Source organism: Lycorma delicatula, chromosome 8, assembly GCF_047948215.1.
Source record: "Lycorma delicatula isolate Av1 chromosome 8, ASM4794821v1, whole genome shotgun sequence".
Taxonomy (NCBI): Eukaryota; Metazoa; Arthropoda; class Insecta; order Hemiptera; family Fulgoridae; genus Lycorma; species Lycorma delicatula.
The window spans coordinates 119,205,359-119,231,809 of record NC_134462.1 but is presented as its reverse complement, the minus strand read 5'-3'; the positions used below and the strand labels follow the sequence as shown (position 1 = coordinate 119,231,809).

Here is a 26,451-nt window from a genome sequence, read left to right as displayed (position 1 = left end):
ACACACTACAGATGGAAAATGCCTATGTCGTATGCTAAAAGCGAAAAAAAACACAATTAAATACAATAATTAAAATTTAACTAAAAAGAACAAAAATACCATCTGGCAAACGCCAAATTGCATAAATAGACGAAAAAGATTGTACGAATAATCAAATTTTTGAATCCAGATGTATGAGCTTAAGAAATCGGAAGACATTCGATAACATATTCATACGTTCCCTAAAATAATTCTGATGTTTCCGAAATTTTCGACGCGATGCCGCATAACAGACACAGTCCACAAGTAGGTGGTGTACCGTCAGTTGGCAGTCGCAGCAAACACAAACGGTGCATCAGTCTGAGTCTTCCATCAGTGAGCCCTAATGTGCCCTATTTGCAAACGGAAAATAATAAAATCCTCAAGACAGAGACGGTTATTATTCCTACATGAAGAGCTATAGGGTGACTCAGTGTTCTTAACCGGACGAAGTTTATTGTTGATGGTTGCATTCCACTCACTCTCCAACTCTTCAAAAAACAGACCAGATCATTCGAAACAATGGGATTAGTGAAAGGAGGATGCAAACAAGCTTCATTTGCCGCAAGATCAGCGTGCTCATTGCCTGAAATTCCAATACGGCTGGGGATCCAGCTCACAGTTGCATTACGTTCAGTCATTTCAGTGACAGTAGACTGTATGTCACAGACAACAGGGTGTCTGGAGTGCATATCACTAATAGCTTGCAAGGTACTCGTGGAATCTGAACAGACAATCTGTACGTGTCGGAATGTTGGGTTAAGTTTTTTTAAGGTCATGTTAATCGGTCCCGGTATCGTATGAGACGATGGACGTTAGAAGGAACGTCGGGAGGCTTTCCTCACTCCAACGCCGAGCTAATATAAGGACTATCTCGGCATATAGGACCATATCGGAAGTAGAGGCGGAGGTGATAGTTGGGGTGCCGCCAATTCACCTCCGGGCGCTGGAGATGAAAAGAGTGTTTGATGGAACAGCAAAGGCAGAGGTCAGACGGCAACACACAGGTGAATGGCAGTCTGAGTGGGAGGCATCAACTAACGGTACCTGGACGAAGAGGTTCATACCGCGCCCCTCGAACATGGCTCGAAGGGGATTTGGAGAAGCTCCTCTTGGGGCATGGAGGGTTGGCGTATCTCTACAGATTTGGCAGCAGGGACACTCCGACCTGTATCTATTGCGAGGAAGAGGATATAGTGGAGCATGTATTATTCTTTCAATTAGAAGATGGGAGGGGGTCAAACGGCTGAAGGGACTTAGCTGGTTGACCCCAGATACCTTGGTGGTATACATGCTCCAGGGTTGGAGGCAGTGGGCTGAGGTTGCGTCACTGGCTTCACAAATACTGCAGACCAAAGGCAGGGAAGAAGCACTCTGGGGCGTAGAGTACTGTGTTGGGAAGTGACAAAGGAGTTATGGAATAGGGATACCCAATTTACCAGAGTTAGAGCATCATCCGGCCTTAAGCATATTAGGCTTAGGTATTAGATTAAAGTTCCTAGTAATTAGTACATTCTGATTGTAGTTGTTCAAGTTATTGTGTTGTTTTTGTCTTGTTTTATATTTGATGTATTTGTCTGTGGCTTTGGTGAGGGTGCTCTTAAAATCAGGAAAGGATCCGAGTGAGGTCAGCAGTTATCGACCCATCAGCCTCTTGCCGGTAATCGGCAAGTTGCTTTAAAGGCTGTTTGTGGAATGGTTCTGGGAAAACATCGCCATGAACGATTTTCTAAATCGAAGCCAATACGGCTTCATGAAAGGGGTTGGTATCAAGGATTGCATCTTAAATGCTCTTGCCAAGGTGGAAAGCGCCGACTGTAAATATGTTTCGGCAATTATTATAAACATAGAGGCAGCATTTCCTTCCTTGTGTTGGAGTTCTGTTCTATGTGAATTGGAACGCCACAATGTTACCGTGCCCGCAGGGTTCGGTTCTCGGTCCCTTGCTGTGGAACCTGGTCTTCGACGGATTTCTGGGACTGACATTCCCAGAAGGAGTCACAGTCCAAGCTTTCGCCGATGATTGTCTCCTGTTAGTTCGTGGTAATTCATGGTAATTCACGACTACAGGTAGAAGGCCGGACGCAGGCGGCCTTGTCAACCACAGAGGGCTGGATGGTCATTCAAAATTTAAAGATTTCTGTGCCCAAGACGAAGTTTATAATTCTCAAGGGTGCAGACAAATTATCGTAGTCGTAACCCCCATATTAAATATAAAGGCTGTGTAATCAGCCGAGTGAAAGTTAATAAGTACCTAGATGTTTTGTTCGATGAAAAGTTGCTGTTAAGTAACCACATTAGGCAAGTATCGGCGGACGCCGTGTCAGTGATGCACAAACTTAGAAGGATTGCTCGGAAAGACTATGGGTTCCTACGAGGCTACCACTATATTGGAAAAGGCTCTCCCAATCGATTTAGTGGTGAAGGTTCGGGCAGCCATCGCGAAGATGCCGGAAGTCCAAGGTATTTGAGGTGCGGTTTTGAGCCGGGCTAGTACCGGAGCGGAACGGTGATCACAATGCACCGGATCTAAATTTCGAACAGTTGCCCATCTCCTGCCTGCGGAGGAGGCTTTACAGCCTTGCGATGGAAGCATGGCAGCAAGAATGACAAGCCACAAGTTGTGTAGATGGTTTGACGATCTACACGTTGTGTAGGGCCAGAACTCAGACCACCCCGGAACTTAGAAGTCAGTGGAAAATTGGCCACTCATAAGCGGCGAGTCAATGTGGTGTGAGCCGCATTGTCGGACCGTGTGGGAGTTCCTTGATGCCGTTGCTTTGTTCAACCGGCATCAGTAGTTGAAGCGATATAAGACTCCTACGCGACGGAAAACCGTTAAAAAAAATTTGAATTTGTTACAGAATTCATCATTAACAATCGATCTAAATATAATACTTTTAAATTTCCTTTCTAAATTCGGGTCCTTTATTGAATTCATCTAAAACCCGTCTATCGGAATGAAACAAAAATTATTTGAGGGCGTCCATTAAGTATAAAATAAAACGGACTAAATTTGGCGTGTAAAACATAAAAAATCTGCGAACCGTTTCGCAGTTATCGAGCTTCAAATTCGAGCGTACAGACAGTAATATCTGTTCAGATAGTATTGCTGTGTTATCTAAGTAACTCTGTTGTAAACAGTACAAATCAGGTCACAATAACTTAATAAATCGAGATTAATATTATTAGTTTTATTACATCGGTTTAAAAATCACCTCGCTGAAGTGTCAGAATACGCTTTTCGAAGGGCATTCCTTATCATTAAAGGTAATAATACAATTAAAATAAAAAACGGTACGTAAAATTAAAACCGGTATTTTAGTAGTTAAATTGAATACTGTCTGAGATAAACGTTAAATTTATTATGTACGTTTATTACAACAGAGTGCAGCAGCCGTCAGAAATTAATATCTTGAAAACAGTTTGTTTATTTATGAAGTCTTCTTTGAATCCTAATGATTTTTGTATTGCTATTTATTTTATCTATCACAAGTAAATATATGATATTATACGGAAAAATTCTCAATATATGATTTTATATTTTAAGGGGATTTATATTTCTGTAATTAAAATGGAAATTTATTTTTATGAACGAGCTAAAAAAATAATAATAATAAATGGATTATCAACTTAATAAAACCGGACAATAGAACTATACTACTACGGCATAGGAGAAAGGGCCATATTCTCCTTTTTTTAAAAATAAATTATGAACTCGTATCTCGTTTTATCAAAAATAAAATATTTTCTTTTACAGGTCCATTGTTTTTAGATAAAAATCTACGAATAAAAAATAACTAATTCTTTTGCAGCTTTGTGAAACTTATAAATAAATCTCTCTAGATATTTTTATCTTCCTAAAAATATCTAAAAGTTTTTGAGCTTAAATCATTTGTCTTCACATATCTTTTTTCTTGTTATTAAAGTACCTATATGTTTATTAATTTTTGTATTAATTTGGACTTAAAACCTTTTTATTTGCTTTTTTAATAATAATTAATTGTGTTCTCTGTAAAGGAAATTATGGGTTAACCTTAATCGGTCCAGGTAAATACCGGTGCAGCTCTTTTTCAATCCGAAGGATACTTCTATCCTTTCCTGAAGTTATCTATTATCATATAATCGAATAAAAATTTGAAGAAAAGTCTATTATTAATTTATGTTCTCAAAATTTTCTCGAAATCTATTCTTTTATAACTAACAGTATATAAGTTATGATAATATAACAGTTGTTAGTTTTACGCATTATAGGTGATTTTTATAAATTTAGTTAAACATTTTTATCTTTATATATATATATATATATTTTCTTGTGTACGTGTGTATGTCACTGAACTCCTCCTAAACGGCTGGACCGATTTTGATGAAATTTTTTTTGTGTTCAAGGGGATTCGAGAAAAATATGTAGGAGATACTTTTTTAGAATGATTTTAAGTGAAAATTAGCAGTAATGTGGATGAAAATTTATTAATTACACTAATTATTAATTTTACGACGTTTCGATTTTTTAATTCAATTTTCATGGGGCATCTCAATATTTAGTGAAAATAAATATTAACCGTACTACATATAATTAATCAATAAACCCATTACAATAATACATGTCCGGAACATCACTAGGCGGGTGTCGTGCCCTACGGGGACACCAGCGTATAGCCTCCTACTTATGGCGCTCCGTTAAACTAAGCGCCCCAGAAGAAGGTCGTGTAACCGATCGCGGCGGGTGCTGGGTCGGCGAGTAAGTATATTGTTGAAAGAGGATTTGGTGATTTTTCTCAGTTTAAGAAGCAGCGACCTTTCTTTTTCCTGTTTAGCCTCCGGTAACTACCGTTTAAATAATTCTTCAGAGGATGAATGAGGATGATATGTATGAGTGTAAATGAAGTGTAAAGTCTTGTACATTCTCAGTTCGACCGTTCCTGAGATGTGTGGTTAATTGAAAACCCAACCGCCAAAGAACACCGGTATCCACGATCTAGTATTCAAGTTCATGTAAAAATAGCTGGCTTTACTAGGACTTGAACGCTGGAACTTTCGACTTCTAAATCAGGTGATTTGGGAAGACGCGTTCACCACTAGACCAACCCGGTGGGTAAGAAGCAGCGACCTGAACAAGTAAAAACCCACACCGTTACAAGAAGAAGACGATGAGCGTACCATCTACCTTGTACAAGCTTCTCCAAAATATGGGAGTACACTCCTTTAATCAGGGAAGTCAGAAATCTTCAAGGAAGCAGCCTTTCCACCTGACTAGTCTACCGGTAGGTTAAAAGCCCTTCTTCGAGCGAATTTATAAAAACAATTTCAGAAAACGCGATGCCTTTCTTTTTAAAGAATGAAAATTTTCCGATACGTTTTGAAGATTGCATTACATACAAATTCGTTAAAATTGTAGGTTATTTTTTCTCAGAGAGAGAACAGCAGCATCGGTCACTGAAGACGGTCGTAAAGACAACTGAAACGTTTTGAAATAAGTTATGGAAAGATGTTTTGTTATAAAGTTTCGTTCGGCTTATCGGTACAAAAGTTTTTATTTTAGAATTATTAACATTGTCAACCGTCACGGACAAAATATAGCAGAATTTGTGGATTTATTGTACACTGATGCGATATATTTTATCAGGATGTTAAGTAATTGAAAATAAAATATGCCTGATATCAATAAAGTTTCAATTAATTAGTTTATTATTATCTGTAACTATTATACGGGAAAAATTTTACACTTTTTAAAATGAACCCGAATAAGACACAAGTACGGGGGAAAAATGTTTATTTTTTTTATTTTGTAATTAAACTAGATAATATTTCTCGAAAAAAACAAAGAATTAAAATAATTTTTTTAATATTTTGTTAGAAGTTGTTTTTTTTATGTTTATTAATGGAATTTTTATGGATAATTTCTTTTCTTATTATTTCTCGGCAACAGATTAACATGTCAGATAATCGAACGATAAAATGTTATCTTCCATTAAAATTTATGAGGCTATATCTATTATCAATAAATACTATTATTAAAAATTCACATTTACGAAATATTAAGCTATTAATAGATTTTTAGATAAAGAAAATTAAAATTTAAGATATGCTACTTCTAAAATATACGTGACCTCACAAAATGCCTCTCGGAGAAAGTCGCTTGGGAACAACAAAACCACCAATCATTACGCGCTTCAGTAATTTCAGTAAGTACCGACTAGTTTTGTATGTAAAAGAAATTATGTACTTCCTAATTAAAGTGATACGTTTTGATAATCAAAGATATTTTAGATACGTGTAATAGTTATGTTTATTAATTACAATTCATTATTAAAAGGTGGCTAAATAAAGTCCATCAATCATACGCTTCTACTGTTTCTCGTTCTACAACAATTAACTAAAGTTTTGAAAAAGTTTTTGTCACAATTAAACGTATTCTTCTTCTTTTATCTATTTATTAATGTTAATATTATAATATTATTACTATTCGATTATTTAGAATTATTTTCAAATAAATTTTAATGTAAAAAATTTTGCGTTCCAATAATATTTTTATTAGTAGCTAATATTTTCACCGATTAATCTGAAACTTAATAACGAATGATCTTCTTTTATTGGGAATTATTTATGAAGTTCATAATATAATAATAATTTTTAAAAAACTACAGTAAAGTACCATTTTGTTAGTTATATTTTTGTAAATTTTAATTGACTTTTACGCCGATCTGAAATATATACAAAAAAAAAAGCCTTATTTACTTCCTAACAGGTATTTACTCGCGTAATTCCCGCACTTTTTTGGCCAACATTTTTTAACCTAAAAGTAGGTGCGTGATTTATGCGAGAAAACTACTTTAAGTAGGGGTAAAATGAAACTAAAATGTGATAATCAGTGATAAAATTATATTTTTCTACGATTGTATTATTATTATTTTTATAATACAGCTGTTTCAATCTTTTACAAGATGTAGCCTCTTCAAGTCTAGTTCGACAGGTAAGCCTTCAACCATTCTCGCCATGCCTGTCTGTCCTCCGCCGTCCTCTGCCAGTTGGTTCCAGCCACCCTTCTAATGCCTCTGTTCCATCGGTCTGGTGGCCTGCCTCTCCACTCAAGGACCGCCTTTGTCCACTTTCCATCACATCATCTCGCGATGTTTCCTGCCCATTGCCGTTTCAGAGTTTTCACCGTTTCCATTATGTCATGCACTCTCATTATGGCTCTTATGTCTTCCGCTCTTTTCCGGTCCCTCCTTGTGTAGCCTAGCATCGAACTTTCCAATCCTCTTTGTGCTGTCCGAAGCTTTCCTTTCACGAACTCGTTTAAAGTCCAGGTCTCGCATCCGTAGGTGAGTACCGGAAGAACACACCGCTCAAACACCGTATTTTTCAAGACTAGTGGCATGTTAGGTTTGAACACTGTTGAATATCTTCCAAATGATTTCCAGCCCGTCCTGATTCTCCGGAAAATTTAAGGTCTGATGTCCCCTCTGTTGTTTATTAACTGCTCCAGGTAGACGTATTCTTCCACATTCTCTAGGATGTTGTCGTCAACTACTATCTCTCCTGCAGCAGCCCATCTGTTTTACATTACTTTTGCTTTGGTCAAATTCATTTTCAGACCCGCTTCTCCACATTTTTCTGCAAGATCCTCGATAAGCGATTGCAGTTCATCGACCTCCTTAGCCAAAAGTACAATATCATCTGCAAACCGCAAGTTTTTCAGTCTCCGCCCATTTAACTTGATACCTCTTTCAGACCATTCAATTTTAGGACCGCTGTGACTAATTTAGGAGATATGGGGTCTCCTTGTTTAACTCCCCTTCCGATAGAAAATTCTTTTGTCGGTTTACCGATGCTGACAAACGCTGTCGAAGTTTCGTAGATATTGTGTAGCATTTTTACGTATCTTTGGTTCATTCCTTGTTTGATTAGAGCTTCCATGACTGCAAGATGACTCAGAGAATCGAATGCCTTTTCAAAATCGATAAAGGCTAAACACAGCGGCATTTCGTATTCGTTGGCTCTACTAATGGATGTGGTCTATTGTGTTGTATCCCCTCCGGAATCCTGCTTGTTCTATTGGCTGAGATCTGTCCAAAACATCATTGAGGCGATTCGTCAAGATCTTGGTGAAAACCTTATAGATAACAGATAGCTGACTGATGGGACGGTAGTTCCGTTAGGAATTATCCATTATAATACGGTTGTATTATAATGTTTGAATTACGCGGTTGGAACCTGCGTTCCGACATCATTGGGAGTCATTATGAAACAGATTTTCAGTATGATACAGGTGTTTTTTTTTTTAACCTCCGGGACTACCGTTAGGTATTGCTTCAGCGGATGAGATGAATGACAATTTTTGTAGCATGTAAAAATGCCATGTCTGACCGGGATTCGAACCCGGAACCTCCGGATGGAAGGCCGAGAGGCTACCATTCGCGTCACGGAAGGCGGCATTGATACAGGGGTGTTTAACCGATCAAAAGCCTACTCTTTTCAACCACTTACCGATCGCAAGGGGGTATTGTTTAATGTATCAGCTGTTTTTTAACTTTGATTTTATTCCGATTTAGTAGTTAACAAACAAAAATTAATTTGAAGGTTCACCGATCGGTAACTGAGTTTCTATATTTCACTGTTTTTCCTTTTGTTAATTACGTCAGATTCGAAGGAAGAAATACCTTTAACACCGGTCGATATTAAAGAAAAGGAAGAACTTATGACTAATAATCTATTGCCACAAAAATAAAATAATAAAAATTATACGTCAGTTAACGGATTGGAAATTAGCGAACAATGTAAACTCGTTCTCGGAAAATGTATTGCTTGTTTATTTTGAAGAACTGTCTAAAAAATAAAATCGACATCTCTTTGAGTACATTATTCTAAGTAAAATTTATTCTAAATTTGAAACATGAAACGGACAGACAAAAGTGACTGTTTTTTAAAAAGAAAAACACAACGATTTCTATTATTGATTTAAATCAGTAATCCCAATAATTTCTCACCCGTAGAAAAAATACGGTAAGGAACTCTCTATAATGGTCATTAATTCACTCGTTACTCGCAAAGGCTCGTGTCGTAACTTACTTCGCGCTCCTGAATCAATGGCTATCATTATAGGCTCATTGTATAATGTGCTATTATTTGATTTAATGTGTTATTTTTTAATATTTAAATAAATTAGCTAAACATTTACGTGCGTAAATTACACGAGTAAATACGGTATTCTTTTTCATATTACTCATCGTATTTGTGTGTTTTCAATGCATTAGTTTTTAATTATCTGTCTTTTTTCAAATAATGAATGATTATTTCTAAAATTAAAAAAAGGAGTTATTTTTTCATTTTTATAACTTGAAGAAGGAGATTTGAATAGTATTTAAAAGAAATCATTATTTTAACAGGTACGTTATGTATGGTATCTACAAAAAAAATCAATTAGTAATATGACGTATTTACTAATATGAATAATTCAAGTAGTCTGATGCACGTCTGATTTTTTTTTTAAATTTGTGTTAATACAACCTCAACACATCTTTTTTTTATTTTACTTTTTATTCCTAATGAGTACCTTGCAATCTGTTCAACTAGTGAACAATAAACTATCTGCTGATGGCTGAATGAGATGAGGATGATATGTATGTTATGTAAACGAGGTGTATAGTCTTGTGGAATGGAATACAAAGTTGGCGGGAGTTTATTACTCCCTACTTTATCGCAGAACCTGGACAGAGTCCCTTGCTGCTGGGTGATTCTATCGGGCGTGCTTTTGAGGTTTATTTTTAGTTAGCGGGTCTAATTTTTTCAAGTTTTCTTTATTATTATTTAGTATTTTAAGACGGATTTAATTGCATTCCAATCCGTTGTTCAACCGGCGTTATCGAACCCATTTCATGGGCCGAACGCGAAAGGCTAGGCTTATAAAGCCTGTCCTCCCGACGTAATTCCCCTTCAGACCGTCCACTGAAGTCCTTTCGGTGCTAACGCTTAGTAGGCTAGCAGGAATACGCCACAACGGGGCACTAGCTATAAGGAAAGAGCAATGCGTCCCCTTTTCCGGAGGAGTCGCAATTGCTGGGTTATTTGTATAGTCTTGTACAGACTCTGGTCGACAACAGCTGATTTTTTGACGACGAGTTTACTACTAGACTTCCCGGCTGGTCTACAACATACATCTGTGTTGTTTATTAATGTACTTAGTTAATTGAAGATATCAGACATATACTCTAAATTATCTTGTTTTATATGTTCTTATCTTTGTCTTTCTTTTGTATTGATTACTCGACAAAATACTTTGTATAATCACATAAACTAAACCTAGTAATTAAATTTAACCGGCCCACAAACATTTCTTGTGGGTTCAATTAAAAAAAAATCTGATGTGGACACCACATGATTTCCTTGTACGCCTATTAAATTACATATACAGGTTTTTTTTTTAATGAAAAGTACGTAAAATTTTATTTCATTATCAAACTTCTGATATTTTGTCATAATTTTTTTCTATTGTTATTATTGAATTATTATTTATCATAATTTTTTTTCTGCAATCAAAGTTAAATAATTATTAATAAATCAGTATATATAAATTAAAAAAAAATAATGTTAAAAAATGAGATGATTCGAAAAAAGTCTGATTCAAACCGATGTGCCTTCCCCTTTTAAGATCCAAGTATTTCATTAATCCAAATTCAAATATTTTTGGATTTTGGGCTTTTTTGGACACTTCTGGTTCAGTTGATACACTTTGGTACACATTATTAATAACAAAAATAACAATATATTTTTGTTATTATGTTTATAATAGACGTATATAACTTAAGTTCATAAAATATCACGTAAAGGTTTTATTCTTTTTCTAAAATATTTGTCAACTGATTGCATTTAATCTCCATACTATTTTTTGCTTTGTAATTCTGCATTGTTTTTTATGACCATAGCGTTGCCAACAACTGATTGTTTTAAGGACTTATTTCTTTGAAAAGTTATATTGTTTTAATTGGCAAAATACTTGCTTAGACTCTATATATATATGTAACAGAACAGTAGAGGAATTACGAGACGTATTATCAAGAATTATTTTTCCATCTTAAGTCCTTGCTTTAACATACGTATGAAAAACAATCTTAAACATTTCATTTTCAGTAAAATTAAACAATAACAATTTTTTTTTGTGATAGAATAAAAATCTAGTGTAAAAAAATATATAAATAAAGGAAAAACATAATGCAGTGAGGGCTTTGGAAAACACGACTTTTTTGTTGGGGATTTGTGGTAGCACTGAGATACAAAATGAATGTGCGTCTTGTTGGTAGTGTTTGTGTCTTATTGTGGAAGAGAAGAAGACTAAGTTAATGATTTTCGCAATATTGAATAAAAAGTAGTTAAAACTGTTTGTAATCCTGATTAATCCTGTTTCGTTATTAATGTGTGACTGTAAAATATTCAAAGCTTTTTGTAAAAAATAAACGTAAGTTGTAACTTGTAAGTTACTGTCATTACAGTGTACGTTAAAAGACTATATTAAAAACAGAACTGGTTGTTTCTCTTTTTATATTGAAAAGATGGTAATTGCACAAATAATGCATCATGTTTTTGTGTAAGTAAAAAAATAAATTGGCTACGTATATAATTAACGTATTTTTAGAATAATGCTACCAAATATTAGGTTATATAAACATGAACTGTGCGTGATCTTGCCGGTAGTGATAGTATTTGTATTAGAATTGATTTCATGTCGACAGGAAGATAATATTAAAAAAATGGTAAATCACACAATTTAAAATGTTCTAAAACAATTATGATCCCAGATAGATTATTTTATTTTTATCTATTTATTTATTCTTTTAATAAATTCTAACTGTTTGCAATACAGTTTGCCAAAACTTCTTTCCTTTTAGCAACTAAACTATAATTATTATTCATTCACTAATTAGTAACTGGATAACATATCATTTTTTTTACGTGTTTAGTTGATAGGAATAACTATGAGAGCTAGGAACAATTACTGCCTAATGGGGCAAATAGAGCTGATTAAACAGTGTTTTTGAGAAATACTTTTAAGTACAGTTTTCTTGATTAAAATTCAAATTATGATTTTGAGAAACTTTATACTATTTAGTATTTTCTCAAAAAACATTTAAATGATGGGAATTATAATAAAATATGAGGAAGTTTTTTTATTGAAAGTGCATAATTTCCTTATTTTTATTATAATTACATATTAAATTTTTTTTTGTAATTGCCTAAAACTCAAAAAAGTAATTGAAATTTTTTTATTAATGCACTAAAAAGTAATCTGTTAAAAAAAAATCACAATGAAACATAAATTAATATAATTTTGTTGATAAATGTGATCAGCAACTAAGAGATGTAATAGATTAAACTTTAAGGAATTGCTATTGTGTCCTCAACATTATTGTTTTTTATCTTAGGAATTATGGTTGTTAGTTTTATTTTGTTTTAATGTATTATGAAGAAATTTGTTTCAACTCTTAATGATGTTAACATTTAAAATAGTATCCGAAGTTTGGCCTCTATTGTGTTTGTAGTAAATTAAATGGATTTTATTATAATTTAATGTGGTGGTATAACCGTGAAAAAATTGATATACAAAAATTAATTTTTATTTTCCCTGGGAATAAATGAGTTGGTGATTAAGTTAAGCGCAAATTGTTTAAATTAGGTTTCTGATGTTTTTTTGCCTGTAATTTTCATTTATTAATTTTATCACCGTGTTTTTAAAAATGTTATTTGTTATTTGTAATAAGTAAATTGTCTGCTTTTAATGGTTACATGTGAAAATTATGTACTAAACTAAATTTAAATATGTCAAAAAGTTTTACTTTGTTAAATAATTTTCATCTGTAGTATGTACCCTTAAATTGATAAAAATATTTAGTAGGTCATGGATTAATGTAAAATTTTTAAAATTGGTATTATCCGAAGTCAAAACATATAAAATTGAATTTTTGTAATTACACTACCAGCAGTTTGCAATGGTAGTGGTCAACCTCTCTAGTGAAGTGGTAGTATATAACCTCCATAGCGAGGTGGTATATATAGCAAAGTGATAGGCTTTCAAGTATATGTGGGATACTAACCCCAATCAGGCTTGACTGACCGGGAGCATTTTTACATGCTATAAAATTCATCTATCATTACCTATGATTGCTGTTTGTAATCTGAGTAATGCATTTATATATTTTAATGAATAAAAAGGTGCATTATGTTTTTGAAGTTCATACGGAAAAGGAATGAACAAGCCCAGTATATTCATTTATATTGATCCATGTTTCTTTTTTCTTATAATGTAACTGTCACAAACCTATAACACACAGAATGAAAATTTAAAATTATTGAGATGCAGATGATTTTTAAATTTTATAGAAATGTTTTAAAATTTGATCCAGGGTATGTAAGGTTGCTAACTTACAAAAAACGGAATATTTTATTTTTAATAACGTTTGTAAAAAACATATTTTTTAAATTGTGACAATTTTTAAAATTGTTTTTTCCTATTTATGTCATAAAACATTTTTATCTTTAATCCATCTAGTTTTATAATTTAAAAAAAATATATATTTCCCATCATGAGGAGAAGCAGGTATCACAGTGATATTTCTCAGGATTAGCCGGGTAATAAAATTAAAAAAAAATTCAGAATGATCAAGTAAGGTTTTAAAATCATTTGAATGTAAGTCATAATGCAGGACCAAACGTTTATGGGGAAATCACTGCATGATAATACCTCTGTATTGATAAAAACGTTTTTTACAAACATTTTTTAAGTTGTATTTGAAAATGGTTGTACTCCATTGAAGGATCATTGCCGCTGTAGAGTTTAAGCTGTAGAAGTTTAATTTAACACTTCCTGTACTTGAATGCCAGGGAGGGGATGATTTAAAAATATGCTTAAGGAAGACCCTTTGATTGAATTCAGACGTTTAACTAGATTTGTAGTACAAAACCACAGAAAATTTGTAGCAGATAAATATATGGCTCTAGTTTTTGTATGTTTAGTTATAGCTGATTTGAATTGATACTAAAAACATTCATGTGGGTAATTTCAAGAATGTGAGTACAACTGTATTATTTCATTATGAAACAATATAAGTTAGTTAAATGGATATTATTTCTCAATGAAAAATACAGAAATAAATTATTTTTTTGAAATTATTTTATAAAGCGAAAAATATGGGTAATGAATCAGGTAGATGTAAACAAAACCCATATTGGAGAATGAGATTTGTTTGAAGTATATTGGGTAAAACAAGAAGTAATAGGGGAAAAATTGATGGAAAAGTTTAAATTTGGAGAAAAAGTAGAACAAAATCGGTTAAGTTGGTTTTGGCATAAGTATAAAGCAAGAGGAGGATGAGGAAACAATCTATCAAATTGGAATATATATAAAACCTTCAAAGAGGTAAACCAAAGAAGAGATTTCCAGTGTTTGTGGGTGGTATGATACCAACAAGGTTTTGCAATGAAGATTTTTGAAAGAATAGTCAAAGATGGACATATTAGGGTTCATGCCCCGATCTGGAACTAACTGTGTGTTGGAAAGATGGTTTGTTTTATTATTTCGTAATGATAACACTGATAAACATAATTTTTGTTTCCTAAAATGCATTATATGATTTTAATCTGTTTTTGATGCTGAAAACGAATGTGAACTAAGAATTTTTCTATCACCCACCATTTTTGAATTTTAATTAATGGATTTTTTCATTTTTCAGTGTATAGTTAGCATTTCAAGTTCCTATATTGTATTTTGTTAGCTCATTTTTTATTGTTTAACTTTCTAACATAATTTATAAGCTATAAATGAACAATACTAGACAAAGAATTAAATCATATCATAGTCGCATATTATGACATCATATCTAATACTAAAGAGTAAGCCTTCATGACCAAGATTAATCATGTCAGTGCAGGTCAAAACATGCAGCTGAATATACAGCTGCAATCTTTGTATTAAGCACTGGATTTAGGAATGAATTAACTTTGTTCGGTCTTATTGCCTTCAAAATAATGAAAAATGTTGTAAAATCAATGAAGAAGAATAGTCCCGTATTTTTGTACATCAGGCAGAAATTTCTGAATGTAAGTGAAGGAAAAATAATGAAAGAATATTTGTTCGTCTTCAGATAACAGAGTTGTTCAAAGATGATGCGTTTAACTCAACGTTAAATAATGTAGAATATGCAACTTGTGCTTCATTTAAAGACATTTGCAAACATTTTCTCAGCAAACAAAAATCCGACAATTACCACAATATTGTTACTCAACTTCTTACTTCATACAGAAATATGGGATGTAATACGTCTTTGAAAATACATTTCTTTCACTCATATCTGGATTTTTTCCCAGACAACCTCAAAGACGTAAGTGACGAACACGGTGAATGTTTCCACCAAGACATTTTGGTGATGGAAAGCTGCTATAAAGTTATTGAAATACTAACATTCTAGCTGATTACTGTCTGACATTAATTCAGGATGTGCCTGAGGCTATTTATGAAAGAAAAGCATCAGCGAAATCATTCTAACACAGGTATGGCCATGCAAAATTAAAAATTTTACAGATTTTAACTATATTTTCCTTTAATTTTTTTTTGTAGCATAATTTATTTAAAACTGAGGATGATAGAAAAATTGTATTTACAGATCTGTAATGTACACAAAAAAGCAATTTAAGAAATATCACATGTACAGAATCATTAAAAAATATTTTTTGTCTGCCAGTGTAATTAATGTGCCAGTTGAGCTAGAAATTTATCAAGCGTTATTGATTTATTGTAAATAATTAACATCAATTAATAATATTTTCTTTTGATAATGATTAATTAACACTTAAAATTAAATGGTCTAATTAAATTCAAACATTTCAAAAAGTTTGTCCTCTTTTGTCATGTTATAAAAAAATACTGGAATTTTCAGAAATCAAATGTATTTCATATTACAGGTGATTTTGGTTTGTTATGAGTTGTCATCAGGTACAACACTTTTTTCTGTGGAACCTCTAGATGTAAGAATGTTTTCTTGTGGTAAAGTTTTGTCCAGCCTGTGTTAACTTGTTTTTCGTTGAAATACTCTTAAAGTAAATTAAAATTGTAAATTTTTGGTAAGGTGTTGTGAAACTTGATCATTATGGCTTAGAACTCTTGTAAATCTTTGTAAAACTCTTTTGACAGCAATAGGTGATTAAAAATAATGATATACTGATTGATTGTTGTATGTTACGAATATCACTGTCGTAAAGTGTGTTATAATATATAGGTAACAAAATTTTATTTATATACATAGTTATCCACATTTTCATTGATACTGTTTCAAGTAATCTGCAATATAGCAATATTGTAATTCACATTTTGGTATTAACTGCTTTGACATGAAATTGAGAATAGTTGTGTAATCGCCCCATCCTGGTGTAAATAGTAATCATCATTAAAATTATATAGACACATCTACAGTAATACATTCTGTTATTTATTCAAGAAAGTTATGCTATTATTAAAAAAAAAAAAAAAAATGTGGAATGTTTTTCTTCAGTCAGTTACCTACCCTAATTATTTGTACTTGATTTACTCAATTGGTTAATATCAATTACATATATGATTACGCTTAAAACTTTGTTCACTATTGTTTAGTTAGTCTTGTTAATCCTTTCTTTCATTCACTTATCCATTTACTTTTTCTTGCTAGGAAAAAATATTGACGGATAAGGAATATATACTGGTGCTTCCCGATGTAGATTTCTTTTTAAATTATTGTTAGGTTAGTAATATTATATTAATAGACTACCTTAATTAATAGACAGATTTAAAAATTAAAGTAACATGGGCTAAAAGTACATAATATTGAGAACGATGCAGTTTGACATCATTGTTAGTTATAACTGTTAGTATGTAATTTTCATAATACTGTGGTAAGTCTAAGATACTATTAACATGAACATATTGAGCTGTAGTGTGATAGATAATTCTTAACAACTTTTTTTACAAAATATACTGTAACTGAAAATTATTGAATCGAGCAAGCTTAACCCAGATGTCTAAACCTATAAATATCAAACATTGGATATTTAGCATAATTTATAAAATATCCCATTAATTTCTTAGTGTGTGAATTTAAAAAAAAAATCCTTTCATTTTAACTTTAATTTTATTGTTCTTACCTAAATATCCTTAAAAAATACTATGTTCTAGTTTAATATAGAAAATATACTTCGCATGAAATTACAATTCATGTTTTGCAAAGTGTTTAGAAATCAGAAAAATTGTTAAATATCTCTGCCCACCTGATTCTTGTGTACTGTGTGCATTAAGTACAATAGTGTGTTACATTCATTGGTGATATTTCATTTAACACAAATTTTTTTCAAAAATTATGCAGCCATCTTCAAAAATAAAAATTGTGTACCTGATTTACTAAAGAGATTGAAGGTTGAATGATTTCTTGTTACCTTTTTCACAGAATTAAATATTTGATTGCATGTCAGCACAGCATGGCATCAAATTGCAGGTGGTAACATATTCAAGCAATTTGCTATTGGGATAAATCTAATGTATTACTGTATTATAAATAATCTTAATAAGAAAACATTTTGTAACTCCTTTTAGTTTTTTGTATGATTTTGGTTTATCTTTTTCTTTTATAAAAAAAAATTTTATATAATTTATTTAATGTAATCAAAGGGAAAATAAGAGATAATTCAATTCAAAAACAACATAAATATTGACAAAAAGATGCTTTAATGGGATATATTGGAGATGCAGTAACCAAGATGGAAATCAATTTGATAATTATGATGGATCAATTTATGAAAGAAAATATTGAATATGTTAAAAGAAACTTGATTATTAGGGTACAAAAGTCGAATAAGGGAACAGTTTCCATTGTTACTCCTTTTTGCAGTGAAAATTCATAAGTTTGAGAAAGCTATCATTAATATCAGCAGCAGTGAAACTCATTTGAGTCTTTTACATCATGTTTATTAATATACTGAGTCACAAAATAGTAGAGATGAATAGTCATCTGTATTACTTAGGTTAATAGATTAAAAAATTCAGAAACATTAAGATGTAACAAATTTAGAGAAAAAAACATTGAAATCATTTTCACGTTTCTAATTCTTAAAATTTTATTATGTGTTTTTCTTACAGTTATAAATAATGTAAACGGTTTGCGTACCATTTATTTATTTCAAATAAATAAATGGTCCTTTTTAATTAAATTTCCATATCTTTTATTTATTCTTAAGTAGAAGTACAATTGTGTGAATCTTTTCTAAAGCCAACTTCTTGTTTGTTTATTTAGTGGAAATTCTTATTGCAGTAATTAATTTTTTTTCTAAGAGTAATCTCCTGTTGTATTATAATTCATTAAATGGACATTTTTATTTTTTAAAGATTTTAATTTTTCTGATTCAGAACATTGTACTTGCTTAGGAAGAATATTAGCATTCTGTAATAACTATATATTTTTATATATCCATTCTATTTTATTTATTCTATTTTTAATTTAAAAATTTTTGAGTATGTTGTTTTTGTTATTGCATACAAGTATGATTTTTTTATAACAAAATGAAATATTAAGTATATTTATTATGATTTCAGCTTAGGATATATGGTTCCATTGTAAGCAGACCAGTGCAGATGTAATTCTGCCGGTTGTTTGAAGGAATGTAACCTGGGAGCAGCACAGACAAGTTTAGAACCTTGTTGAATAAAATTCATAGTATTATTATTATTTCGCTTTAGATTTAGATCCGGTGAATATTTGTAGTTCTTTTGATAAATGGAATGACATTTTTTGTAGAAAATATTGCTTGTGGCGGCTCAGAAGAAAATTTTGGATTCATGATATACACCAGGGCAGTATCAGTGGGAAATATAATAAATTATACTTATGTTAAAAGAACATTCTGAAAAATTAAAAGAATATTACAGAATGGGTATAAAAACGTTTGACTACATTTTTCAGGCTACTGAAAATTGTTTAAGATGATCATTGAAAATGTATTGAATCTGGACAAAAACTTAACAGTTGCCTCAAGGTAACATTTAAAAATAGTTCATTTTTACTGTCAAAATGACCAGCTTTCTGAAGAAAAATCAAATTCACTTGCTGGTTGACAGATGGTTGAAATATTAATTAGTCTGAAGTGGTTTAACTAGAATTAATCTGATAGTGCAGCACGCATTTGTTTTTGATAGCATTTGCTGGGCATAGATCTGTGCTGGTCGTGTCTGGTTTGTCCGCTTGAAATGGAACCATACTCTTACCTGTATTTTGAATTCTAGTTTTAATCGGATTATTGGGAACTTGATTTATCAAAACTAAGATTAATATGATCATTAATAATTTATTATTTTTTAAGATGTATTTTTTCATCTTGGGATATTTATAATTAATGAAATCAGAATTAGTGTTTTTTCATCTTTAAAAAATTATAGATACATTATTGCAATAAACTCAACAGGCCCATAATGTCGATATTTAAATTGATTTGGGGCCATGAAAACCATTTTGGAAATCATTATGAACACTAGGTTACATATTATAAAGTTGATATAAACTATAATCATTTTTAATATTTGCATCAAAATATTTACTTGGTTCAATATTTATATTGAAGATATGATAAAGAATATATTAGAAAAAAGAGAAGAAATAAGTATTGGAGGATAAAAAATAAGATTCATATTGTTTGCTGGGTTATATGATAATTCTAGCTGATAGCAGATCCATGCTTCAAATATTGTTAATTGCTTGGAGGAAGAAATGAATAAAGTATTGTAAGTAAATGACATAGTGGATTTTGTGGTAATGACAAATGAAGGAAGAAGAAAGAAAGTAAAAAAATTACAGGTATTTGGGGACCATGGTGACAGAGGACTAGAAGAGCACAATAGAAATTTAAAGGAAGGAAAGCAGTGGTAAAGGAAGCCTTTAATAAGAAGAGGAAATTGTAATTTGTTAAAAATCTGGACAAGAGTTAAGGAAGAGGTTAGCCAAATACTATGCATGAAGTGTTATGTTGAATGGAAGTGAAACATAGAGAGAGGGATGGCTTTTGAGATATTTGTATGAAGAAAGTAAGATGAGCAGATAAAATTGGAAGGAGAAAGTAATAAACAGAATTCAAAAAGAAAAAGAGTACTTGAATGGGAAATATATTAAAGAAAAGCAAACTGGTTGGGATATGAAGTTAGGGGAAGCAAAATTCTGTGCAACTGCATTGGAAGGGTCAGTAGAAGGAGAAAGGAAGCAAAGATGAAGTTAAGAAAAGAGGTCAAGATTGGAAATTACAAGCAATTAAAGGATAAGGATTTGGACAGAAATGGATTGAGACAGTAGTGGTGTAGGGAACTTACTGCTAGGGAGATGATTATGATAATTATATAGTGAATTATGGATTCCAAATGATAATTATGTAAATTTTTAAGGAAAGAAGTAAGTTGAAAGTTATAGAATTTTAATTATAACCACTCATTATAGTGCGTTCGGAAAGTTGCTGTGCACTGAAATTATTGAAATGTAATGATGAAATTTTCTTAATTGTAACTTTGTGTTTTTATTTCATTATTTTATAGAAATGAATATTACAATAATTGGAATAGTTTATAAAAGTTGTTGAAATTGACCTGCTCCAACATCAGTACAACACTGCACACATTTCACTTTGTTTTCAAACACTTTAACCAGCTGATGTACTAGAAGCTGATGTCTCTTACATATGTTGTTATTGTGGTTTTTAGTTTGTCCATCATGTGTGATCTGTTGTGATACACTGCTTGTTTCGCTACCTCCTGTAGAAAGTAATCTGGGGGAGTCAGATCAGGTGATCATGCAGGCTATGAACCGCTTGAAATGATTCGTTCACCAAAGACATTTTGTAAAAAAGTCATTAACATGTTAGCTGTGGAGCCATCTTGTTGGCACCAATTGTGATTGATTTTCATTTCTGTTAACCGACTAATAAAGTTTATTAAAACAGCACAATAACGATCACTATTAAATGTATTTTCAAAAAAAGATTGGACCCACAATGGGCGTTCTACTCACATCGACCCAGACTGAAATTGTTCATAACAACTTTGTGTAATTCATGGGGGTTAGTTGTTGACCGCAGTCGTGTATTTTGTGAATTAATATACCTTCCCAGATGAAACCACCCTTGATCTGTAAAAAAAAATGTAATGTGGAGGATACCTAAGAAATTTTGTTTAATAAAACGTGGACAATAATTTACTCTTTTGCCATGATCTGTAGGTTTCAGTTCTTGAACACATTACTTTGTAGAGGAAAAGTTTCAATTCTTTTCTTACAATTTATGTGTGGTAGTAAGTCTGATATCTTGCTGCTGTGCTAACTTACACATTGACTGTGTGACAGATTTTCGGCCATAGCATCTGAAATATCAAGTAGCTTCTATTCATTTATTTTAGGCGGTCTTCCACTTCGATCAGCATCAGAACCAGGTTGCCTGAGACTTTTTGGTAAGACTTTGAACTGCATTATGGTGAGGAGCAGGAGTATTTGGAAACTTTTCAGAAAACTTGTGCCTCACTAATCAGTCTACTTGTCACCTTCGCAAAAGATATGTTCAACAAGAAAAATGCAGTCCAGAATTATAGTGATTCTGATAAATGAAATGAAGCATGTTCAATCACAACTCAACAACTGACATCTTGATTTATTATTGAGCAACACCTGATGAACCGACAGGGCAACCGATTTAATGCTGAATCCTAAAGCATAATCCCATTTCGTAATCCTAAAGTGTGCTGCACAGTGACTTTCCGAATGAACTGTAAAAGATATGAATCTGTGCCATTAAATTTTGTTTTTAAAAGATTTTATAATTTTATAAAAAAAAATGTTTGTACTTTGAATAATCTAACCGGTATTAAACAGTTAGTAATCGACTGTTGTTTTGGTGGCAGTTTTTATTGTTTATTGTAATACATACTGTAGACTAAAACAAATTAATTTATTTTAATACATTCCTTCTACAGTCTCTCATTCTTTATTTTCACCTTATTTATTTGTCGTAAGTAAACTTTTTTTTGATATGTTATTAATTGACCTATTGTTTTTAAAAATTGATGTTTTAAAAACTCGTTTTTTTTAATTATAAATATTGATTAAATGTATGTGAAAATATTTTTTTTATGAACTTCAATATAACAATACAAAAGTAAAGAAACTTTAAAGTATACATTGTACCTGTAGCATTTACTTATTATTATTATATATAAATACAATTTGACAATAAATTAAGAAGATCAATTGATATGACAGTAATTTTATTAAGAAAGAACTTAACAGAACATAATCCATTGCTGATTAAACACTTCAGTTAAAATTACACTGTTAACATAATTTTTGTTTCCTAAACCAATATGAAGTCAGAATCTTTCTATCACCCACCATATTTGAAAAATTTCTAAAATTTTATTAAATTTTCATCTTTCCACTTATAGTTAGCATTTTAAGCTCCTATATTGTATTTTGATAGCTCATTTTTTATTGTTTAACTTTGTTAACATAATTTGTAAGCTATAAATAAGCAATACTAGATGAAGAATTACATCTTATCATAGTCACATATTATGACATCATATCTAATACTGAAGCCTTCATGGATAAGATTAATCATGTTTGTGCAGGCCAAAAACATGTAGCTGTAAACACAACTGTGTTGTTTGTATTAAGGACTGGATTTACGAATGAATTAATTTTGTTCAATCTTATTGATATCTTAAGTTTGTTAACAGTGCAGTGTCATAATGCCTCAAAATTGTGTAAATGATGTGGATGCCGTTTGTTATGTATGTGGTTAGTTTACCGTAAAATCAAATAGAAAAAAACATTACACCTTTAATTAAAAAAGCATATCATTTGTAATTTCAGTGTAAAATTGGTGATTACGATAAGGCTTGGGCTCCTCAAATAGTATGCACTAATTGTCCTGTATATTTAAGAGGATGGCTGAAAGGTATACGGAATGCTTTGCCATTTGGTGTACTATGGTTTGGCGTGAACCAAAGGACCATGTAACAGATTGTTACTTTTGTTAACAAGTGTGTCTGGAATTTCTAAAAACTCTAAATATACTATAAAATATCCTTCATTGCAATCAGGCCTGTACCTTACAGTGAAATTATACCCGTTCCTGAGTCACCTGTGAATGTATCTTTCAAAAGCAGCATTAAAGAATCTGGCAGTACTAAAGAACACAACATTGATTTTGATTTTGAATTATCTTCCAACAAGCCACATCTTATATCACAAGGTGAATTAAATGACTTTATTAGGGATTTAAATTTATTAAAAAATCAAGCTGAACTGTTAGAATCAAGACTGCAAAGTTGGCATTTACTTCAAAGAAATAAAAAAAATTTGGGCTTACGAAGCCAACAAAAGGAACTTTCTCAGTACTTTTTTGATGAAAATAATTTGGTTTATTGCACAAATATTGATGAGCTTATGTTGCACTTAGGACAAGTTCATAAACCTGAGGACTGGCGCCTTTTCATAGATTCATCCAAGTTTAGTTTAAAAGTGGGTTCTACTATACAATGGTAACAAATATCCTTCGATACCATTCCCTTATGGTATTAATTTGAAAGAGACATACGATGTGATGAAAGACATTCTTGGAAATATGAATTATAAAAAACATAGCTGGTACAAATGTGGTGATTTGAAAGTTATAGATATTTTGTTAGGCATGGAGTTAGGCTATACTAAATACGTGTGTTTTCTTTGCGAATGGGACAGCCGAGCTATGGATAAACATTATGTTACCAAAGAGTGGAAGAAATGAGACGACTTAACTTCAAATAGGAAAAATATTATTCATGAGCCCTTAGTTGATGCCAAAAAAATATTTTTACCCCCTCCAAATCAAGCTAGGACTAATGAAAAATTTTGTAAAAGCAATGAAGAAGGATAGTCTTGGATTTTTGTACATCAGGCAGAAATTTGCAAACGTAAATGAAGGAAAGATTAAAGAATGAATATTTGTTGGTCCTCAAATAAGAGAGTTGGTCAAAGATGATGTATTTAACTCGATGTTAAATGTAGAAAGTGCAGCTTGGGCTTCATTTAAAGACGTTTGCAATAATTTTCTCTGCAAAAAAAAAAGTCTGACAATTACTACGATATTATTAATCAACTTCTTACTTCATACAGAATTATGGGATGTAATATGTCTTTGAAAATACATTTCCTCCACTCATATCTGGATTTTTTCCGGACGCCCTCAAAGTTGTACGTGACAAACACAGTGAACGTTTCCACCAAGACATTTTGGTGATGGAAAGCCGCTATAAAGGGAAGTGGAATATTACATGCTAGCCAATTACTGATGGACATTAATTCCAGATGTGCCTGAGGCTGTCTACAAAAGAAAAGCATCAGTGAAATCATTCTAACACAGGTACGGTCATGCATGTTATAAATTTTACAAATTTTTATTATATTTTCCCTTAATTTTTTTTTAAGGTATTTATTTAAAACTAAGGCTAATAGAAAAATGGTATTTACAGATCTGTAATGTACACAAAAAAGCAATTCAAGAAATGATATCGCACTTAAAAACGTTTTTTGTCTATCATTGTTGATTAATATTTATATAAGTAGTTCTCAATAACTGTTTGCAAGTCATATAGCGAATGTATAAGTAATAACATCAAAAAAGGTGTTATTACTTATAAAAAAAAGTACTGTAGGTGATCCAATTAAAAAAAAAGAAGATAAATAAAATATGAGTTTTAATGAGACAGGTATGGGAAGTTCAGGGTCATTTAAGGTGACTACAATGACATCATACAATACCGATAAAGTTGATACATAATTGTAGTGCTATTGTATAAGAGTGATGTTTTCAGTCGTTGCAAAAGAGAAATAGCATTGCCGTTTAGAATGGTTTAAAAGTATTCATGTTTAATTTTAAAACTTAAGTAGTTATGTATTATACTGGTGGTATTTTCAGTATAACAGTAATGTTATTAAATAAATTATTTGCTATCTTTTAGGGAATTAAATTACTCTATGATGATACATTCCGCTCTTACTTATGGTCACAAATTAATTTATTTAATAACAATGGGCATTACTCTGATACTACAGGTTTAAAGGTTTTTATTGATTTTCAGCAAGGGGAAATATTTAATGGAGACAATTATTTATTACATTCCTTCTAGTAAATTGTTTGGAAATTCTTTTGATTGTAAAGGTCATAATTATCACAGATAAGATATGGGAGAAGTGAAGATAAAGAGGAAAAAAATGATTGTTTAATTTTATAAATATTCTATGTTAATATTTCTTTTACAAAAAAAAGTACCGATAAAGATACTAATTGTTGCTTAGTAAGATTTAATTTCATTTGTAGATGATTTATTGATAGAATTTTTAATGAATAAATTTCTATACAGATTTATAGGTGAGATAAAAGTAAATAATTTGTTTTCCTTATTTCAGAATAACAAAAACATTTTAGTTTATAACACATAAAAGAGCTGTAAAAATTACTGCATTTTTTTAAAATGATTGTCCCACACATTTGAACACGTAATTTGACCTTTAATTGATATGTTCATTTCAGCCATTAAACTGATAAAGATTGTGCACATTAACGGTGATTATTATTTTAATGGTTGTTTTATTATGAAACAAGTTGAAACTATTCCTGTTTGTCAATAAATTATCCAAATAAATTTTTTATCATTTTTTTCCTTGAGGCTCTATCTAGGTAATAAAATTATACGAATTTATTTGCATGTAGTTTTATATTTCAGGAACGGTTTAACTTTATCTCATTAAATTTGGTTATTTATATATTAAAAAGTTTTACTCTATTTAATGAAATGTTGAAAATTTGAATAAGGTGGGAAGATAACTGAAAGAGGTGTTGAAAAGTTTTGAAAGGATTGAACGTAATGAAAATCTTACTGTTATGTACCTTTTAACCTATAAGTAATAATACAATTAAAATTATGAAGAAATATGAAAAAGCATCCGTAACAAAAAAAAAATTTTTACTATTCTATAAACTAAAACTGTTCTTATTATTTTCTGTATGACATGTTATCCAGCTACAACGTTTCAGTTGTTTATCACAGAGGCAGAAGATAGTATGTCTAAATAAAAATATTAGGAATTATAAATATATTTATTTTTTAATCTATTTTATGACAGCTTAGGACAGAATAATTCAGAATAGAGTTAAATATGTGTAAATTTCTGTAATAATTTACTGGTTTAACAAATGAATGAAACATAGTTTTTGTCATTTTTTTGTTTTTAAGGAGATAAATACATCTCTGTAAGTGTGAAAATAGTTTCAAATTTAAAACTTAAAAATATCGGCTTCATTTTTTCTAATATAAATTCTTTAATATAATATAAAGAAAAGATAATAATTAAAAAA

At 31.3% G+C, this 26,451-nt stretch overlaps 2 protein-coding genes across 3 annotated transcripts in view; both read left to right on the top strand.

Moving 5' to 3' along the window:
- The first annotated feature begins 6,112 nt into the window (after nucleotides 1-6,112).
- The window catches only part of LOC142329262 (uncharacterized), a 141,172-nt gene continuing 120,833 nt past the window's right edge, over nucleotides 6,113-26,451 (top strand). The window contains exon 1 of one of the 2 annotated variants that reach the window (XM_075373685.1): nucleotides 6,113-6,203. In XM_075373685.1, the coding sequence (XP_075229800.1) occupies nucleotides 6,137-6,203 (67 nt within the window). In that variant the 5' untranslated portion in view covers nucleotides 6,113-6,136. The remainder of the gene's footprint in view (nucleotides 6,204-26,451) is intronic. The other variant, XM_075373686.1, reaches the window with a different exon arrangement.
- The window catches only part of LOC142329264 (uncharacterized), a 42,169-nt gene continuing 27,008 nt past the window's right edge, over nucleotides 11,291-26,451 (top strand). The window contains exon 1 of the mRNA XM_075373689.1: nucleotides 11,291-11,602. The gene's annotated coding sequence lies outside the window, so the exon portion shown is untranslated. The remainder of the gene's footprint in view (nucleotides 11,603-26,451) is intronic.